General features: G+C 43.9%; 1 protein-coding gene across 7 annotated transcripts in view; it reads right to left on the bottom strand.

The window, feature by feature from the left end:
• The window catches only part of SNCAIP (synuclein alpha interacting protein), a 149790-nt gene that overhangs the window by 59763 nt on the left and 74364 nt on the right, over window positions 1-15663 (bottom strand). For 6 of the 7 annotated variants that reach the window (XM_057307180.1, XM_048220943.2, XM_048220944.2 and 3 more), the window contains exons 2-3: window positions 13286-13389; window positions 716-788 (exon numbers count right to left, since the gene is read on the bottom strand). In XM_057307180.1, coding sequence (XP_057163163.1) covers window positions 716-788; window positions 13286-13342 — 130 coding nt within the window. In that variant the 5' untranslated portion in view covers window positions 13343-13389. Of the gene's footprint in view, window positions 1-715; window positions 789-13285; window positions 13390-15663 lie in introns of those variants that run through there. The other variant, XM_057307181.1, reaches the window with a different exon arrangement.

Genomic DNA, 15663 nt, shown 5'->3' with positions numbered 1-15663 from the left:
TTAATGCCATTGATATCATCCCCATTGACGTCCTTTTTAATTCTCAGTTTTGCCCATCATGGAGAGAAAAGGAGAGAGGCTTAATTTGATTTACAGAGGGAAAAACAACCCTGAAAGTCCCTTTTTTTTTTTTTTTTTTTGCCAGGGGTGGGGGCAGTGTGCAAGGAGAAAACGTCAACCAGCTGGTTTTCATCTATATGCCATAATTCTCTGTTTAGTTTACACTATTAAACTCCAAAGCTTTGCTTTAATCTTAACTGCTACAGTATGCCTTCTTGCAGATCCTATCATGTCGCATCCCTGATAGGGTTTCAGACTCTGGCGAAGCCCCATCCCCCAAGCTGGTCCTGGCCATATGGGTAGTGAATGCATCCAACATTTTTTCATTGGCGCCTGCATCATTATGTTTTGTCACCAATGGTTTCTCGGGTTTTCAGTAAATTGCTGCGTATACTGTGGTTTGGAGCTGTCGAGATGACGGCCTCCGTTTAGTTGTAGACAGCCGCGTCCTCATTAGGGCCTCCCTGTCCCCTTAGCCTTTGGAGGATGACCTGACATCTGTTGGCGGAGGGTGTGTGTGTGTAGGGGGGAGGAAGGGAGAGGCCGTAAAAGAAAGACAGAAGGCAGGGGCAGGTAGCGGGAGGGGGAAACAGCTCCCTGGAGCCCTGCCTCTCCAGGAGTCAGGGGCAGGGGAGGGCTGCGGAGACAGGCGTACCTGATCTGTCCTCGCTCTGCGAATCACATCTTCGGCACAGCTCCGGGATGGTCTTCAGCGACGTGACTGAGTACTGAATGGGAAGCCGGAGGGCAAAGGGAAGAAAACAACACTTTAAAACGAGAGCATGACATTTACTCAAATTGGCCGGAAAAAGCAAAACCCCAGAAGTGACACTTGAGTACAACACGTATATATCCAGAAAGTCTGTCTCATTTTATCCAAAATGGGCTGCTTGGGGATCTGGCGGCATCCCAAGCTCCACCTAGAAGCATCGAAGCGGATGCACATTAAGAGGGGCTGCACGGCCCCCCTTTCACACGCAAGGTGTGGCCAAGCTCACATTCTCTCTCCCGTTACTTCTGCTACTGGGGGAGGATGGAAGAATTTTCTGGCCTCGAGAGTTTCCAGCAGGTGTCCGGAATATTTGCATTTGGAGTCCGGGTGTGAAGAGCCAAGGGGACAAGCCCCCAGCTCCCGGCAGCACCTGGGGCTGCCAGGAGCCTTACCCGTGCCCAGGCTGGCTGGACCGCACGAGGGTCCCTCACGCTGCCACCTGCCAGAGACGTTACCAGCAGGCATCTGTGAGCTCTGTGGGAAATACTGGGGGAAATGCTATGAGAAGCAAGAGGAGCACGGTTCTGTGTCTGCAAGCTCGTCTGTTTCACGTGCAGATTAGTCCGAACTGAAAGACACCACCTCCCAGCATCAACCCAGAACCGACTCAGGGGCCAGCTCTCAGGATAACAAATTACAGCATGGGGGGCATAAAGTCAGAAGAGCTAAAACAAATATAAAATCAATAGCTATGATTTATGGGCACTGTGTCTGACGCCACTCCAGCTTTCTTTAGAGAAGGATGCTTTAAAACAAAATAGATAGGATGAACTATTTCTTTAATCAAACGACCATCTTCAATCACACATTCACTCCTAAAAGACGGCTCCCTAAAAATATCTTGCTCTGCACCTTTGGGAACGATGTACTTATGGCAATGAGAACGTATTATAAATTCCTGCACTGCTGCAGAATTTGGGGGATTGAGAGCACATCTTTAATCTGAAAGAAAAATGATCATGGGGAACTCATTAGGATTATTCTAGCGTTGCAAGTGAGGAATGTGTAATTAGGACACATTTGTCAATAAGAAGGTACTTTAGTTAGCTTGATGTTGATAGATGAAGCAAAGTGTCTACATCGAGACCTCCCCCAATGCTTTCTCCACGATGTCAGGACAGCAAGACAGAGGGAGGGGCAGTTGTAGCTACTGTCAGTTTGCCAATCGCCTGTCGCAAACAAATTAAATTTCCAGTTCTTCCAAGTGAAAAATGAAATCTCAAATGACTAATTAGAGAAATTACTCTTACCTGTCTGATGCAATAATATCCTGTTTATGGTGCCCGTTCCTCAGAGACTACAGGGGCTTTAGTCAATCTACTCACATACTCAGGAGGAAGGAGGACTGTCTCTTAAACCAAAAATGAACTTCAAGCATTTTTCCCCTTTTGCAGTATGCTCTCTGGGGGTTGGGGTTAACATAGGTACAGAAGGCATTTTTCTTGTTACTAATAAGGTACCTTATGTTCCTGGCCAAGTACAAGCTCTCTAAGGAATCTGGTAGCTTCCTGAGACCAGCTGGTACAGGTTAAATAATTACACAGTTTATAATTCAATTAAAAAGAGGCCTTGTGTTTCAGCTGCCATGTGCCCCAGGAAAGCACCCCTTGGCAAAGCCTCGCCCCCTCTCCTTCTGTTTTGTTCTGTTTTTCTTCCAAGGCAAAATGTTAGAAAGAGGGAATTTAAGATGGATTGTGTTGAACAATAGTTAATGATAAATTCAATAAGGTCACTCACTGGGCTTAATGATATATATTTGATTAAACTGCTTTCTGCATTTTCAGCCACATGCTTCCCAAAGTCAGGCATGACAGAATCTTTGAATTATTAGCTGTACCTTCAGCTCTTCCTATGTGACCTCAAAGGTCCATAGCGTGCAGTAACTCTTAATGTAATGAGGTTTAAATTGGAGGAGCTCAGGTGGCCTGGCTGGTGTGGGGATGGAGCTATAGGCAGAGAACTAGCCTCGATGAGCCCCACCCACTGCCTCAACCTCCATCCCACGTGGCAGCTTTCCCTCTCCACCCCTGGCACACAGAAAGTCATGTTTGTGAAGGCAGACATCTTAATTCATTGGGAATAATGACCTTGAAGAAAAAGTCATACGCTGCTCCTGGTAATGAAAATTACAAGTACAGCAATCTGAGAAAAGGATGATGCACTGGCCAGAAAATCAAAGTTTTGAATAACTGTAAGAGTATATGGAATATCAAATTCAGCAAAGACTCCAACCTATGCTGTGAACAAATCCACCATCCTTTATAAAGACACAAGGAAAACATCGTTTGTGTATTTATTTCAGTAAGCACACACACTGCTCTTTGGAGAGAAGATAAAGCTTAAGTGAATGCTGTACGGTTAGGTCATGATGGGAAGAGTAGCAGAGGAAACACACAAGTCACAAAACCAACATGCAAAAACATTTTCATATGTGCACATTGGGGAATAAGCAAATGACCCAGGAAGTCTCCCTTACACAAGCACATTGTATTACCATCTGGGAGCTGAAAGGGAGGGCTACCCAGGCCCTCATCCCAGTGCAAAGGACAGATGGCCTTTTATAAGGAGCTGTCTGATCGCCAACCCACCTCATCCCCCGGACAATGGCCAGCTCCCTGGGCAACAACTACTGTCATTTTGGCCCTATCAGAACCAAAGCCCAATGTGTCTTCCCTGTCTCTTGCCCCCAACCCACGCCTTTGTATTCTGTTCCCTTGCTACCTATTATCCTTGCGTGATAAGAGAGAGGGGCTTGCAGACGGTTGAGGAGCACCATATTTCCTGACCACCACAAAGCTCAAATTTATTCTTTTAAAAAAAAAATCTTCCAGAGGTTATTCCCATAGAAATAGCCTTTGTGAACCAAACTTCATTTCCACTCCTCTATCATGTCTCAAGAAAAGCCGCCACTATAGGTTGACCAGATGTCTCTGCTTCTTCAATGACCCTGTGCATTCAACGTTGAGTTCCACCGTCTGTACTTTTACTCCAGGGTCTTCTTTGCCTGCAAAGCCTTCCTCTGGCCAGGCAAAAGCCATCACTCTGCAAGGGCAGCTGCTACTCTGCTTTCTGCATGAAACCCTGGCTAATTGCTTCAGCCCTAAATGACTCTAGTCTTCTCTGCCCTTAATACTGCCTAGCTTTGTGCTCTGTTGTTTCCTAGGTGTTAGTGTTGGCTCCCCTAAGTGCCAGAGGGAAAGGACAGTGTCATTGACTTGCAAGTATGCATGGCACACAGTGTCTTATTAACCACTTGACTGAAATATCAAGACAAGCACATGTCTGATTAATCCCTAGGCATAATATTATAGATGTTCAAAGGAGCTCTTTCATATTTAGGTGCTAAGTAGGAATTTCCTCCATGCTTCCATACTTGCACTAGAATTAATTAGCTTTCTAAAATGCAAATTTGACTAAGGTGCTTCTCTGTTTCATATGGGGTACAGGGCAAAGCCTTAATTAACATGGCACATGAAAGCCTCCACGAGCTCAGGCTTATCTCTTACCATTGTCCACTTCTCTTTTGATCACGGCTAAATGATATTTCTTATGGATCCCCTATCCACTGTTCTAATTGTCTACACCTTTACGCATGCTATTCTGTCCACCTGGAACTCCGTTCCACCCATTCCACTAGGCAAACTCTTTTTAATTCTTCAAGCTTTGCTTAGGAATCACTTCTACAAAATCTTGTCCCACCCTCCTAGATGGAAGTAATTCCAGCTTTCAAAGTGTGATTTCTGGACCAGTGGCATCACCCCCATCTAGGAACTTGTTAGGAATTCACATTCTTGGGCCCCATCCTAGAAACTCTGAGGGCAGAGCCTAGCACTCTGTATTTTTATAAGCCCACCAGATGATTCTGATCCACTCTAACATTCAAGAACAACTGCTTTATATATAGATTTTAGGCACATGTGCATTACAGAGTCCATCACATGACATTTCACCTATATGTTCCCATCGTTGCTTTCTCTGCTTTCTAAGGGTGTGGACGATGTTTTATTTGCCAAAGATACTGAGCACTTATTGAACTGAATAAAATGATTTCCCCTACGTAACATGATTTTAGTGGCAATAATAAAAATAATAATAACAGCAGTTAATATTTCTATGACACTCATCTTTCTAGAAAGGCCTGTTATTACAAGTCTAGTGATGCAATCATGGTACATCTAAAAGAAAAAAACACACTTCTAATAGATTCATAATATGGGTACTGGCTGATGCCTTAGTCTTTCGTATGTAGAACAATGGATTTGGAGCCAGAAGATCTAGATTCAAGCCCTCAGTCTGATATTTATTAACTGGGGTTCTGGACAAATAAATCATTTCGTATCTCTGGGGCTCCCTTTCTTTACAGATAGAACTCTGGTAATCACGCGGTAATACAAGTGAAGTCAGTTTGCAAGCAGTAAAACGATGCTGAATGTTTTTGTCTCTTCCCCCTGCCCCGTTCTCCACATGTGTGCACAGCCCTTCTTCCCTCACCACCTTCATTGCCCTCCTGATTTTAAGCTCAGGAGATCAAGATGTGGGAACTAAAAAGACCGGAAGAGGGGGCTGAGCTGGAACTGGAAAAGAGGAGAGCGCAGCCTGTCCCAGCATGTTCTTTGGCTTCTCTTTGGTCTTTCCTCCTCCAAGAGAGTCCATGGCCAAGGGCTGACACTGAAACTTAGCTTCGCAAACTACAGAGTCGACGTGACGGAAGGCCATCCTACACATCCCAGCCCGCGCCAGTCACTTCTGTCACTCTGCCATGCAAAATAGTTCAAACATGCATGGGATTCATAAAAACAGTGCGTGATTTCTACACTGAGCCGTGAGGCTCTCTGACCACCCTAGATATTGTTCAGGACTGAAAGCTTTGGCCCTGACTCCGGAAAGCTGGAGCCAGTTGGGTGAACAAGCAGACATTACTCAAACGGTAACGAGCCACAGAGAATAAAAGAACGAAAATCCCCAGCACCTTTTGAAGTTGGAGACTTTTAAACAACCAAGGTCTCATTATGTTTCCAAAAGAAACAATTAAGCCAGTCATCCAAACAACTATCCTGGAATTCATGATTTCTCACAAAGCTTTCCAGAAGTGAGGCAGGCATCTCAACGGGTGTACAGGGAAATGGCCACCATGTGTAGGCGCAAAGTTGGCCATGGAAGCAGACACACCCTAAAGTGAGATTTTTCAGAGACGGTATTTTTCTGCAGTTTGGACTTCCTCTCCAGCAGCCTGCCCTTCCAGTTAGGGAAGGCGTGTCCTGACTTCACACCCTCCCCACAGGGTGCTGAGGATGTGGCACTAACAGTCCTCCCCTTGGCCACTAGCCCTCCACTTGCGCTCAGGTCTCTTCCTCTCCTGTCCCTTCAGAACTCTGGCTCTGCTATCGTCCCTCTTCTCTCCTTCTCTTCAGCCACTCTCTCCACTTCGGCTCTCTCCTCTGATCCTACAATAACAAACAAGCCCCCCCCCCCGTCACCTCAAGATATGTTGCCTCTCCAGTTGACCATGGGCTTTCTTGATCTTGTGTTCACCACCGTCTTTTTTGAAAGAATTGCTGTGGTTCTTTTCTCTCCTCCCTCATCTCTGGCATTTACTCTGTGAGCCACCACGACATGGCTTCCGTTCTGCCATCCCAAAGGCCCCACTCTTATTATGGCCACCAATGGGTCTTCCATGGAAAATCCAACTCTCCTCTTTATAATAAATGGCCTATTTCCCACTATTGGCCACTTGCTCCTTTAAGTTCTTTAGATCCCTCTCTCTTTTTTAAGTTCCCTTAGTATTCATCCTATATTTCTGAAAACTGTTTTCCAGGCTCTTTAGTAGAAGCCTCTTTTTCCCCCATACCATGGGGGACATATTTCTCTGCACAATTCTGTCCTTGGAATATTCTTCTTTCCACGTTCCGTGTTTCACAGGTAGACTGTACAGATGCCGACAGTTTTAGCCTCTACAGAGTGTGGATAACTGATGATCGACATTTTCGTCTATTCATCCCAGACTGCTTTAAATACATTTCTTTTTACCATTTAGGCTTTGTTAGAGAAAAATGTTATAAATAATCCTATTTTCAAATGCATTTTTGTTCTGGTTCTTTGTTTTTATTCTATTAAGAGGGTTTTTTTTTAATTAATAATAATCAAATTCTTTTATGCTAAGACATTTTTTGCAGTTGGTATTTGGGAAAACATAGTAGCTATTTTGACCATTTTAAAAGTATACCACATATCGCATTATAATGCTAACATGTAGTCAGGCAAAAGATGAAGGTCCACATTGGCAAAGGTGGTGAGACATCACAGCCCTGAATGATCCCCTTCTGCTAGGAGAAGTGGTCATGGATAAGAAGAGACCTGGATGAACTGAGCCAACCAGAGGTGACCAACAGGCCCAGCAGAAGTCATTTTAATAGAAGTTACCTACATGGTATCCAGAGCCAGACGGCCTGCATTATATTCTGGCGTCACCATTTTCTAGCTAACTAGTAGTAATTACCTAACGTCCATCAGTTTCTCCATCTGTAAAATGGGAACGGTGGTACTTCTATCAAAGCATGGTTGTGAAGATAATGAGCTAAATCCATAAAACGTAGGTAATCCCGTTTGATGCATAGGAAGTGTTCAATAAACGCTAGCTATTAATATTACTTACATTAAAAAGTACCAAAAAATGAGCATTTAGAAGCAAAGCCAAAGCAATGGCAGCTCCTGAGGCAAACATTACAAATTACAAAGGAATTACAGAAGAAATTTAACTTGCAGCAGGGCTCGTGGCTGGCTATAATCCTTGTTCAACTTCAATGATAGTCTAGTTTTAATTGTGAGCCAATAATCAATCACCACAGAAATATAAAGACTGTCAAGAGCGGAGCTTGAAATTGTAATTAAATATGACCTTCTGTGAAGTTAACCTGACATTTCGTAATAGGCTCAATTGTTGCGATGGGGTTCCATAAGCTCTGAGAACATAGATCAAGCCTGTGTCATTCACCCAAGCCTAGAACTGCTCTTGGCTCACTGTTAACATTTAATACGTGTTGTTGAGTAGATTAGCATAAAATCTAGTCGTACATAAGAGGTAAATAGTTTATGTAAATAATCTGCACTGTGAATCTAATACATGCTATAACCAGCAGGCAAGATAAGATCTTTTAGGGCTACCTTCAGAGTAAGGGAAGAGCGAACAAACAAACAAAAACCTGGCAATTGCTCATTCTTGGAAATCATTCTATAAGGCTGCTCTCTACCTCCTTGGGAAGAGGTATCGAGTCCAAGACGTGGGGTCTGGGGGCCCAGGTTCTGCTCTTGGGCTCTTATACTACCTATGGGACATGAACATATATAATTCATCTTGTCTGGATTAGATTATTCTTAATTCCTTTCCTGGCAGGTGTTCGGAAAATAAGAGAACACAGATGACATATGATAGCAGAACAAGGCACGAGGCTTTTGATAATGGGGGCCACAGAGGGGAGAAGTGAAGGGTAATGTAGACTCGAACACAGGACATTTGCAAAAAGACCATGTGAACACCCGACAAAATGAGATCACACTGAGAAGCACTAGGAAAAGTTTTAATGTGGATGAGAGCAGGTGAGGGCTGGGAGAGGCAGGGCGGATGGATGGGACAGGGAAGAAGGGGCAGAGGCAGCCCGAGGCCACGTGACAGTGTCTTGGTCACCTTCTAGGAAGCATGTAGGGAAGTATGATAGGATCTTACTCAGGTAGACCTCTTGCTAGAGATGAGGGGCAAGCCAGGTTCTTTCTACCTTGATTAACTTCACATGCTTTTTCACTCCTAAAATCAGGGCAAAAGCTGTATTCTTGACCCACTCGACTCTCTGCCTGAGTCCACCTGATAAGCTCCGTGTGCCCTTTCTTGGGGCCTCCTGCTGCTACAAAATGGCTTTGCGGAAATGAAATGAAATCTGGGAGGTGTCAGCAGATTGTGTTGAGTAAAAAGTGGTCCAGCAAGCTGGAGGGAGGGTGGCAGGCATTTTAGTGCAAGGATGGAAAAATATGAAAACCTGTTGAAAGGAGATTTGTTTGCCATAAGAAGTTATTTTCCTACCAGACAGTGGTTCAGCCACTTCAAGAAAACGAAACCACATAATTCCGTGCTAGTACTCTGGGTTGGCTTAAAGGGGATAGTGAAGTGCAAGGACACTTGTCTCGATCTCATGTGACCTGCACAAAGAACAGGCTGTCAAAAAATGTCATTTTTCACCAAAGTTGCAGTCACGATGGTTCAGAAAGGTGCAAAAATTCCTGAGTAGAGGAATGGAGCATATCCTCACTTCTGTCCGTGAGCGGGCACGTGTGTGTGTGTATTGACATGTACATGTGCATATGCACAAGCAGATATGCCCATACGCATGTGTGTATTATATAAATATGTGGGTATGGATTTATATACATACATATATAAAATTTCATATTTTCTCCATAAAATCCCGGGCAATAGGTAGCTGATGATTACCACTTTACAGATGGGAAAGCCCAATGGCAAAAATATTAAGAGATTTGTCTCTGTTTGCTTCAGTTTGTTTTATATTTTACTTAGAATACACACCAACTCCATTACTTTCAAACCGCGATTTGCAATTGCATCAGTACCAAATGTGAACAGCGATGGCATCTTACAGACTGGTCCAGAGTCCCTACTCCAAGTTGCTCCGAAGGGGGAAGAGTAACATGGTCACAGAGTTCTGTATTTAAATCCTGTCCCTGCCACTTCTGTACCTATAAGCTTGTGAAAGTCAGATGGTCTCCCTAAGGCTCAATTTTCTTCATGTGCCAAACGGGATTACAATAGGAGCTGATGGGCTTCGATCAAGATACCGGACCCATAGCGTGGGGAGCCCCGCGTGGCACAGCCCACATCTAAGCTGGTGGTGAGGTCTCTCCATAGATCTACAGTTCGGCCTCTGCTTTGTTTGGTCCTGTGACGACTACTATTTTTGAGGAAAGCAAAATGGCCCTTCTTTATAAAATAAATACAACTACGGACACTAAGAACTAATATCCTGGCAGATTTTTCTTTTTTTAAGAGACAGGTCTGGCTTCCACAGGAGTAAAGAAAGAAATCTGCAAACCCATTTGCAGAGACAGAAAAGCCCTGCTTTGAACTGCGGCATTCCTGAGTGTCGTCATCTCCCTCCCCGACCTGCGGGATTGGGCAATGTTCTCTCCTTCGAGATGGCAGGGTTACAAGAACGTGTAGTTTAAACGCTGCAGTTTGCCAAGGATGAACGTTATTTGGGGGTCTGGGAGACTTCAAAATAATGTGATTGCCTTCTGGGTTTTGTCTCATTAGGTAAAGGCAGAAAAGTTCTAGTTGCTGTTTTGAACCAATATGCAGCTTGGGTTTTAATTAAAACAAGAAGCAGGCTCATGACCGGAGGGCAAAATCATGAGACAGAAAGCGCGGACAAAGTCATAGGGCCACGGCTAGAGAATAAGAAGGGCGGTGGTGAACTTGGACATCTTATTTTCAAATATATTGGGCATTTCCCTCCTCGCTCCTGCCACTCAACCAGGGGAGAGGCGTTAAGGGCTGTCAGAGATGGAGGTTATGGAGTCCTAAAAGTGAAGGCGTGCTTATGGGGGACTGAGTACATTCTTTTTATGCCAGTCAATGAGCAAGTTGAACACATCTTCATTTTTAAATGTCAGCATCTGAGTAGCTTCCATTTGGCTCTCAAAGCAGTTGTAACATTTACTGCTCCTGGTTTACCTAAAGAGGCTGAGGATAATCATTTCAACCTTAAAGAGGTCACCACTGCTTTCCCCAAGAAGTTATTCCCTAAGAGCAATACGATTCTGGCACATTTAAGGGACTGAACCTGGACGCGACGGAACTATTACAAAATAATCTGCCATGTTAAAGAGGTTGCCGTATTAGATCGTCTTTAATTTCATGTGGTTTAAAAAAGAAACAGGATTGCTTACCCTGAGTATTTAGGTACATGTTAGGCTGGGGAGTTCTTTGCTGTAGAGGATTTTCCTGTGCATCTTACGTTGCTCAGAATCATCTAGTGTCTACCCACTAGATGCCAGTGAGACCTCTCCCCAACCATGACAACCAAAAATGTCTCCAGGCATTGCCAAATGATCCCCTGGGGTGTGGGTAAAATCAACCCCACAAGGACCACTGCAGTAGACTATAGTCATCTGGAGAGTCGGTCAAGTACTGTGCCCAGAGCAGGTATTCCAGAGACAGAGTGCTCCCAACGAGCTGGGTGGGCCTGGACAAGATGGGTAACACCTCCATGCTTTGGTTTTCCCATCCGCAAAACCAAGATCATGATAAATTCTTGACTCCCAGGATTGTTGTGAGGATTAAACAAGAGAATGCCTCTGCCCGAGGGAGCGCTCAGTAAATGTGCGCCATTACTGGTTCAACCATTCTCCACACAGCCATTGTTTTTTCCCTTCTGATTTAAGTGTAAAGGCAGGTTAAAGATCTAAACAATGGAAACCTATTTAAGGGGGGGGTGCGGGGGGGGGTTGAGTGCAGCTACACAATTAGAGATGGGCAATCTTTATTTATGTTTCCGAGTGGTCAAATTGTAGAAGCTTGACTCTTACATAATCCTGCATCCCCGATTTGCTAAACAGTGACAGCTATTGCTTAACACGCTTTATTATCTTTCAAGTGGAGATCCCTAATTCATCAAAATTATAGGCTGCTGCCAGATGATTCTTCTGTAAATACAAACGCTCTATTGTATTTAAAAAAAAAAAAAGTCCTTACATGATGCCTGGTTTTTTCCTTTGAGTTCTTTCTTCACCATTGGTCATATAAATATTATTGTTATTATTCACTGAAATAATAACACAAGCTACTTTAGGAGCCCCTTACTGTGTGCCAAGCTAAGTGCTCCATGCATATTACCAGGTCACTCAATCCTCAAAAGAGCCTTAAAAGTTAGAGGGGTATCTCGGAGAGGTGAAGTTACTGTGCTCCCATCAGCAAAGGTCAGAGCCAGGCTGGAGCCAACTGCTGCCTTCCAAAGCCTGTGCTCCTAAAATGCAGCTTCATTATCAAAGCTAAGAGAGCTCCCCTCAACTCCTCACCATAATGCATGTTCCCTCTCGAAGACGGTTTCTACACTCCCTCCACCTCCCCACATGATTCTTTCCTTGCTTCTCCCCACTCAGCTCAAAATACCTTGAGGTGAGTGCTATGAAAGAACCATGCTTTGAACACTTTTAAGTACAGTAACTTACAAAGAGAGAGAGAGAGAGATCGAGAGAGCAAGAGACAGAAATTGTGGAAAGGAAGAAACTCATTTCACGTTGTCTTAACAAGGATTAATAAAGATCGTCTGGAAGCTGGGATAGGGAGAGGCTGAATTCACATTCCCCTGGTACACAAGGACACAACCAAGGTTGTAGAAAGCAAGTCATTCATCAAACTCGCCCTAGTAATCCAGTTCTTGCATACAGGATGCAAATTTTACTTCAAAGTGAATGGCGAAGGAGAGAAACAACTCCCTTGCCAGAGATGTGTGAAAAGAGCTTATTCTTTTGAGACCATTTCCAGCATTGACCCAAAGTTCCATGCCCTGAGAGAGTGATGAAAGGTAGGCTCAGCAATTGTGACCGTGCTGGGAAGGAAAGTTAGATGGCTAGCTCAGAAACAGCAACCTTCTCCTCACATACTCGGAGAGCCCAATTTGGCGGGAGGCTTAGAAGCCAACATGGCTGCCGGTTGGCTCTGCTGCAGAACTGGTTGTGTGGCCCGGGGTAAGTCACAATCAGCTCTACGCAGGCTACGTCCAGATGACCCCTCAGAGTCACTGTGAGGGAAGCTGGAGGCAGCAGGAAGTTGGTGGCTACTGTGGGAACGAAGCAGCTCATCAGCCCACAGCTTTATAGGATCAAGCAGAGCCCTCAGAGGGCAGCTGGTCCCAGTCCTCATCAACACATGACTCTTTCTCGGTATTCCCCCAAAGCATCCAACTTGTGCTTTGACACCCACAGGGACTGGAAGGATTCCTCTTATTGTTCACCAGTTAATAACTTGGCCATCCCTGTCCTTGTGAACACCAGAGAATGCTGGCCGTGGCAAAGCCAGTCATATAAACGGAATATCACTGATAGGGTTAATCGTGTGCTATATGCAGCCACTTCATACATTTAACTCAATGAATAATTCTGACAACAAGGAAACAGATTAGGAAGGGGAGGCTGAGTGAGGTCAAACGTCTTTCCCACTCCACCCCTCCCAGACCACACACGCCGTCAAGTGAGATTCACTTCTTGGTCCAGGAGACCCCGAAACCCCACTTTGTCTGCCACACGGGATTTCTGCCGTCAACTGCTAAATGCAATTGGGGGAGTTTGGGATATGCAGACGAATAAATAAATAAATAAATAAATAAATAAATAAAAAATGGAGGTGAAGGCAGATGTCCCGAAGCATCACTTGCAAGAAGGGCTACTTACGGATATATCATCACTGAAGTCAATCTCATCCAAATCAAGGTATTCGGGTGCTTCCATTATTCCTCTTTGCACATTTTGAGTGGAGTCAAATACTTATAAAAGCCCTGAAAGAGACAGAGGCAAAAAAGAAAAGCAAAAGGGTTAGCTGTTTTAGAACCACAGCTCCCATCTATATTTAAACAAACAGAAATGAGCAGGGTAATTGGGTGCTAGAGCTGCCTCGGAGCACACGTCCGCTCTTCGGATGGCCCAGCCTGGCTTTTCAGCCCCTCGGGCTCCCGGGGAGCACCCAAGGTCCTTTGCTTTGCTTCATCTGTTTGCTTGTTTTTGCCAGGACAGTGACTCGGGTCCGCTGCTTCCCCAGGGACCAATATTAGGAAGGACCCAGCCCACACCTAGCACTTACCATACCCTAGGTGAAAGCAGGGCTTTGCAGATGGGGCGCAAGCCTCAAAATCAATGTTTACTGCAGGTGTAGCCTTGGAAAGCCGCGCATGCGCAGAGCAGTAAATCCTGGCTCCCCACAGAAATAACCCAAGTTCAAGACCGAGACCAACTAACCAACAGTAACGACTACTTCAGACGTTGTAGGACAATGTCCAGTTCACCTCCCGCCCCCCCAAAACAGGATCCAGGCATCGATGTAAACCACAGGGTTTCCCATGGCTTCGGGCTTCTCACAGCTTTGCCCCGCTGTGCCACGGTGACCGGACTCAGGCGCCAGAATGTCCTCAGTCAGCACTTGCCTCGGGGCTGCCTGTGGCAATCCTTGAAATCTGTCAAGCAAGATACATCACCTCCCAGTTCGCTTTCCCATCGCTTATCATCATCACCGTTGGCGGTGGCCGTGGCACCTCCAGATGTCAAGAACAGAAATAGATCTCCGGGCAGGGCCTGAGCGCACAGCGCCTCCCGCAGAGCCGACGCCGAGAGCCGGCGAGATCCCGGTTCCCGTAACTTGTCTGTCTTATTATAGAAACTGTCTTATGAGTTCAGACTGGAGCCTCTGAAAAAATGTATTCTTTCCTCTTTCGGTTCTCTAATCAAGGGGGTATCTTGATTAGACCGAGGACTAAGATGACTAACGAATACATTATTGGAAAGTGAAAATAAGTCTAGGCTGATGAAAATGGGTTTAATTAATGATGAAAATGGGTGTAGGTAATAAAAGATCAAAGTGTAAAAATGACTATTTTTGAAAAGGAAACTCTTGTTCCGGAGGCATGGCTTTCCTATTTTGAGACTTTTTTTTTTTTTTTTAAGCTACACAAACTGCTTAATTACAATAAATGGGGGGGAAAATCACTTGCCATCCATACCTCAAAACCATCAGTTGATTTAATTTCCAGTGTTTCCTCTCCTTTTCTTCCCACATGCATATACCAATTTTTACATATTTTTAATTACAGTGCATACAGAGTTGATCCAAGAAAGGATTAGGAGGATACTATCATGTTCAACTGAGATTATCCATTTAGAATAAATATTAAAAGTTCTTCTGGGGGCACCTGAGTGGCTCAGTCGGTTGAATGTCTGACTCTTGATTTTGGCTCATGTCTAAGACTGCTTAAGATTCTCTCTGCCCCTCCCTCCCCTATCTCCCTCTCTTAAAAAAAAAAAAAAAGTGATTTCAAATCACATTAAGGTTTAAAATGAAAAAAATCAATTTGTATTTGTTATATATACAGTATCATATATCAAGGTTAATATTGTTAACATTATATATTAAAATTAATTGTTAACATAATAATTATACAATTAATTATACTAAGTAATAGTTTATATTAAATAATAAATATTGATATGTTATATATTTATATATTTATTATTTATTTGTTATATATTTATTTTATATATATGTCCAGAAATATTATTTATAGAAATCTAAAAAGAGGTTCTAAAGCAAATTGCTTGGTAGAAAAATATATCACTTTCCCTCTAATCCTTGAAAGATTTTCAGAGGAAAAAAATCCACACTCATACTGGCAAATTACACAAAATGACTTTCTCTTCCGTTCTGGTGGATTCTGAGACAATCCAGACTATTTGGATTCTAGCACGTCAGCTGACAGACATTCTTTGAATCTAGTCTCTTTTTGCTACATCTCTACTCCAGGATGAATTATTGACCTACAGACTCTATTCCCGTGGTCTTGGTGAACAAAGATGACAGTGGGTGTCAGGATGGGGTGCAGACAAAAAGAGTACCATCGGAAGCATGGATTCATGGGGAGATGAAGCAGGAAAACTTGTTTCAAAACCGGGGATCAAGTGCATCTTTAAATATATGCACATACAGACTAAATATAAAATGCACATGAACACATCTTAATGAAGCCAATTGACAAGTAATCATCGAGCCTGTTCGAGGTGTTCTA

Source organism: Ursus arctos, unplaced genomic scaffold (assembly GCF_023065955.2).
Source record: "Ursus arctos isolate Adak ecotype North America unplaced genomic scaffold, UrsArc2.0 scaffold_5, whole genome shotgun sequence".
In the NCBI taxonomy this organism is placed as follows: domain Eukaryota; kingdom Metazoa; phylum Chordata; class Mammalia; order Carnivora; family Ursidae; genus Ursus; species Ursus arctos.
Note: the sequence above shows the minus strand (reverse complement) of the source record. Positions and strands in the feature narration are given on the sequence as shown.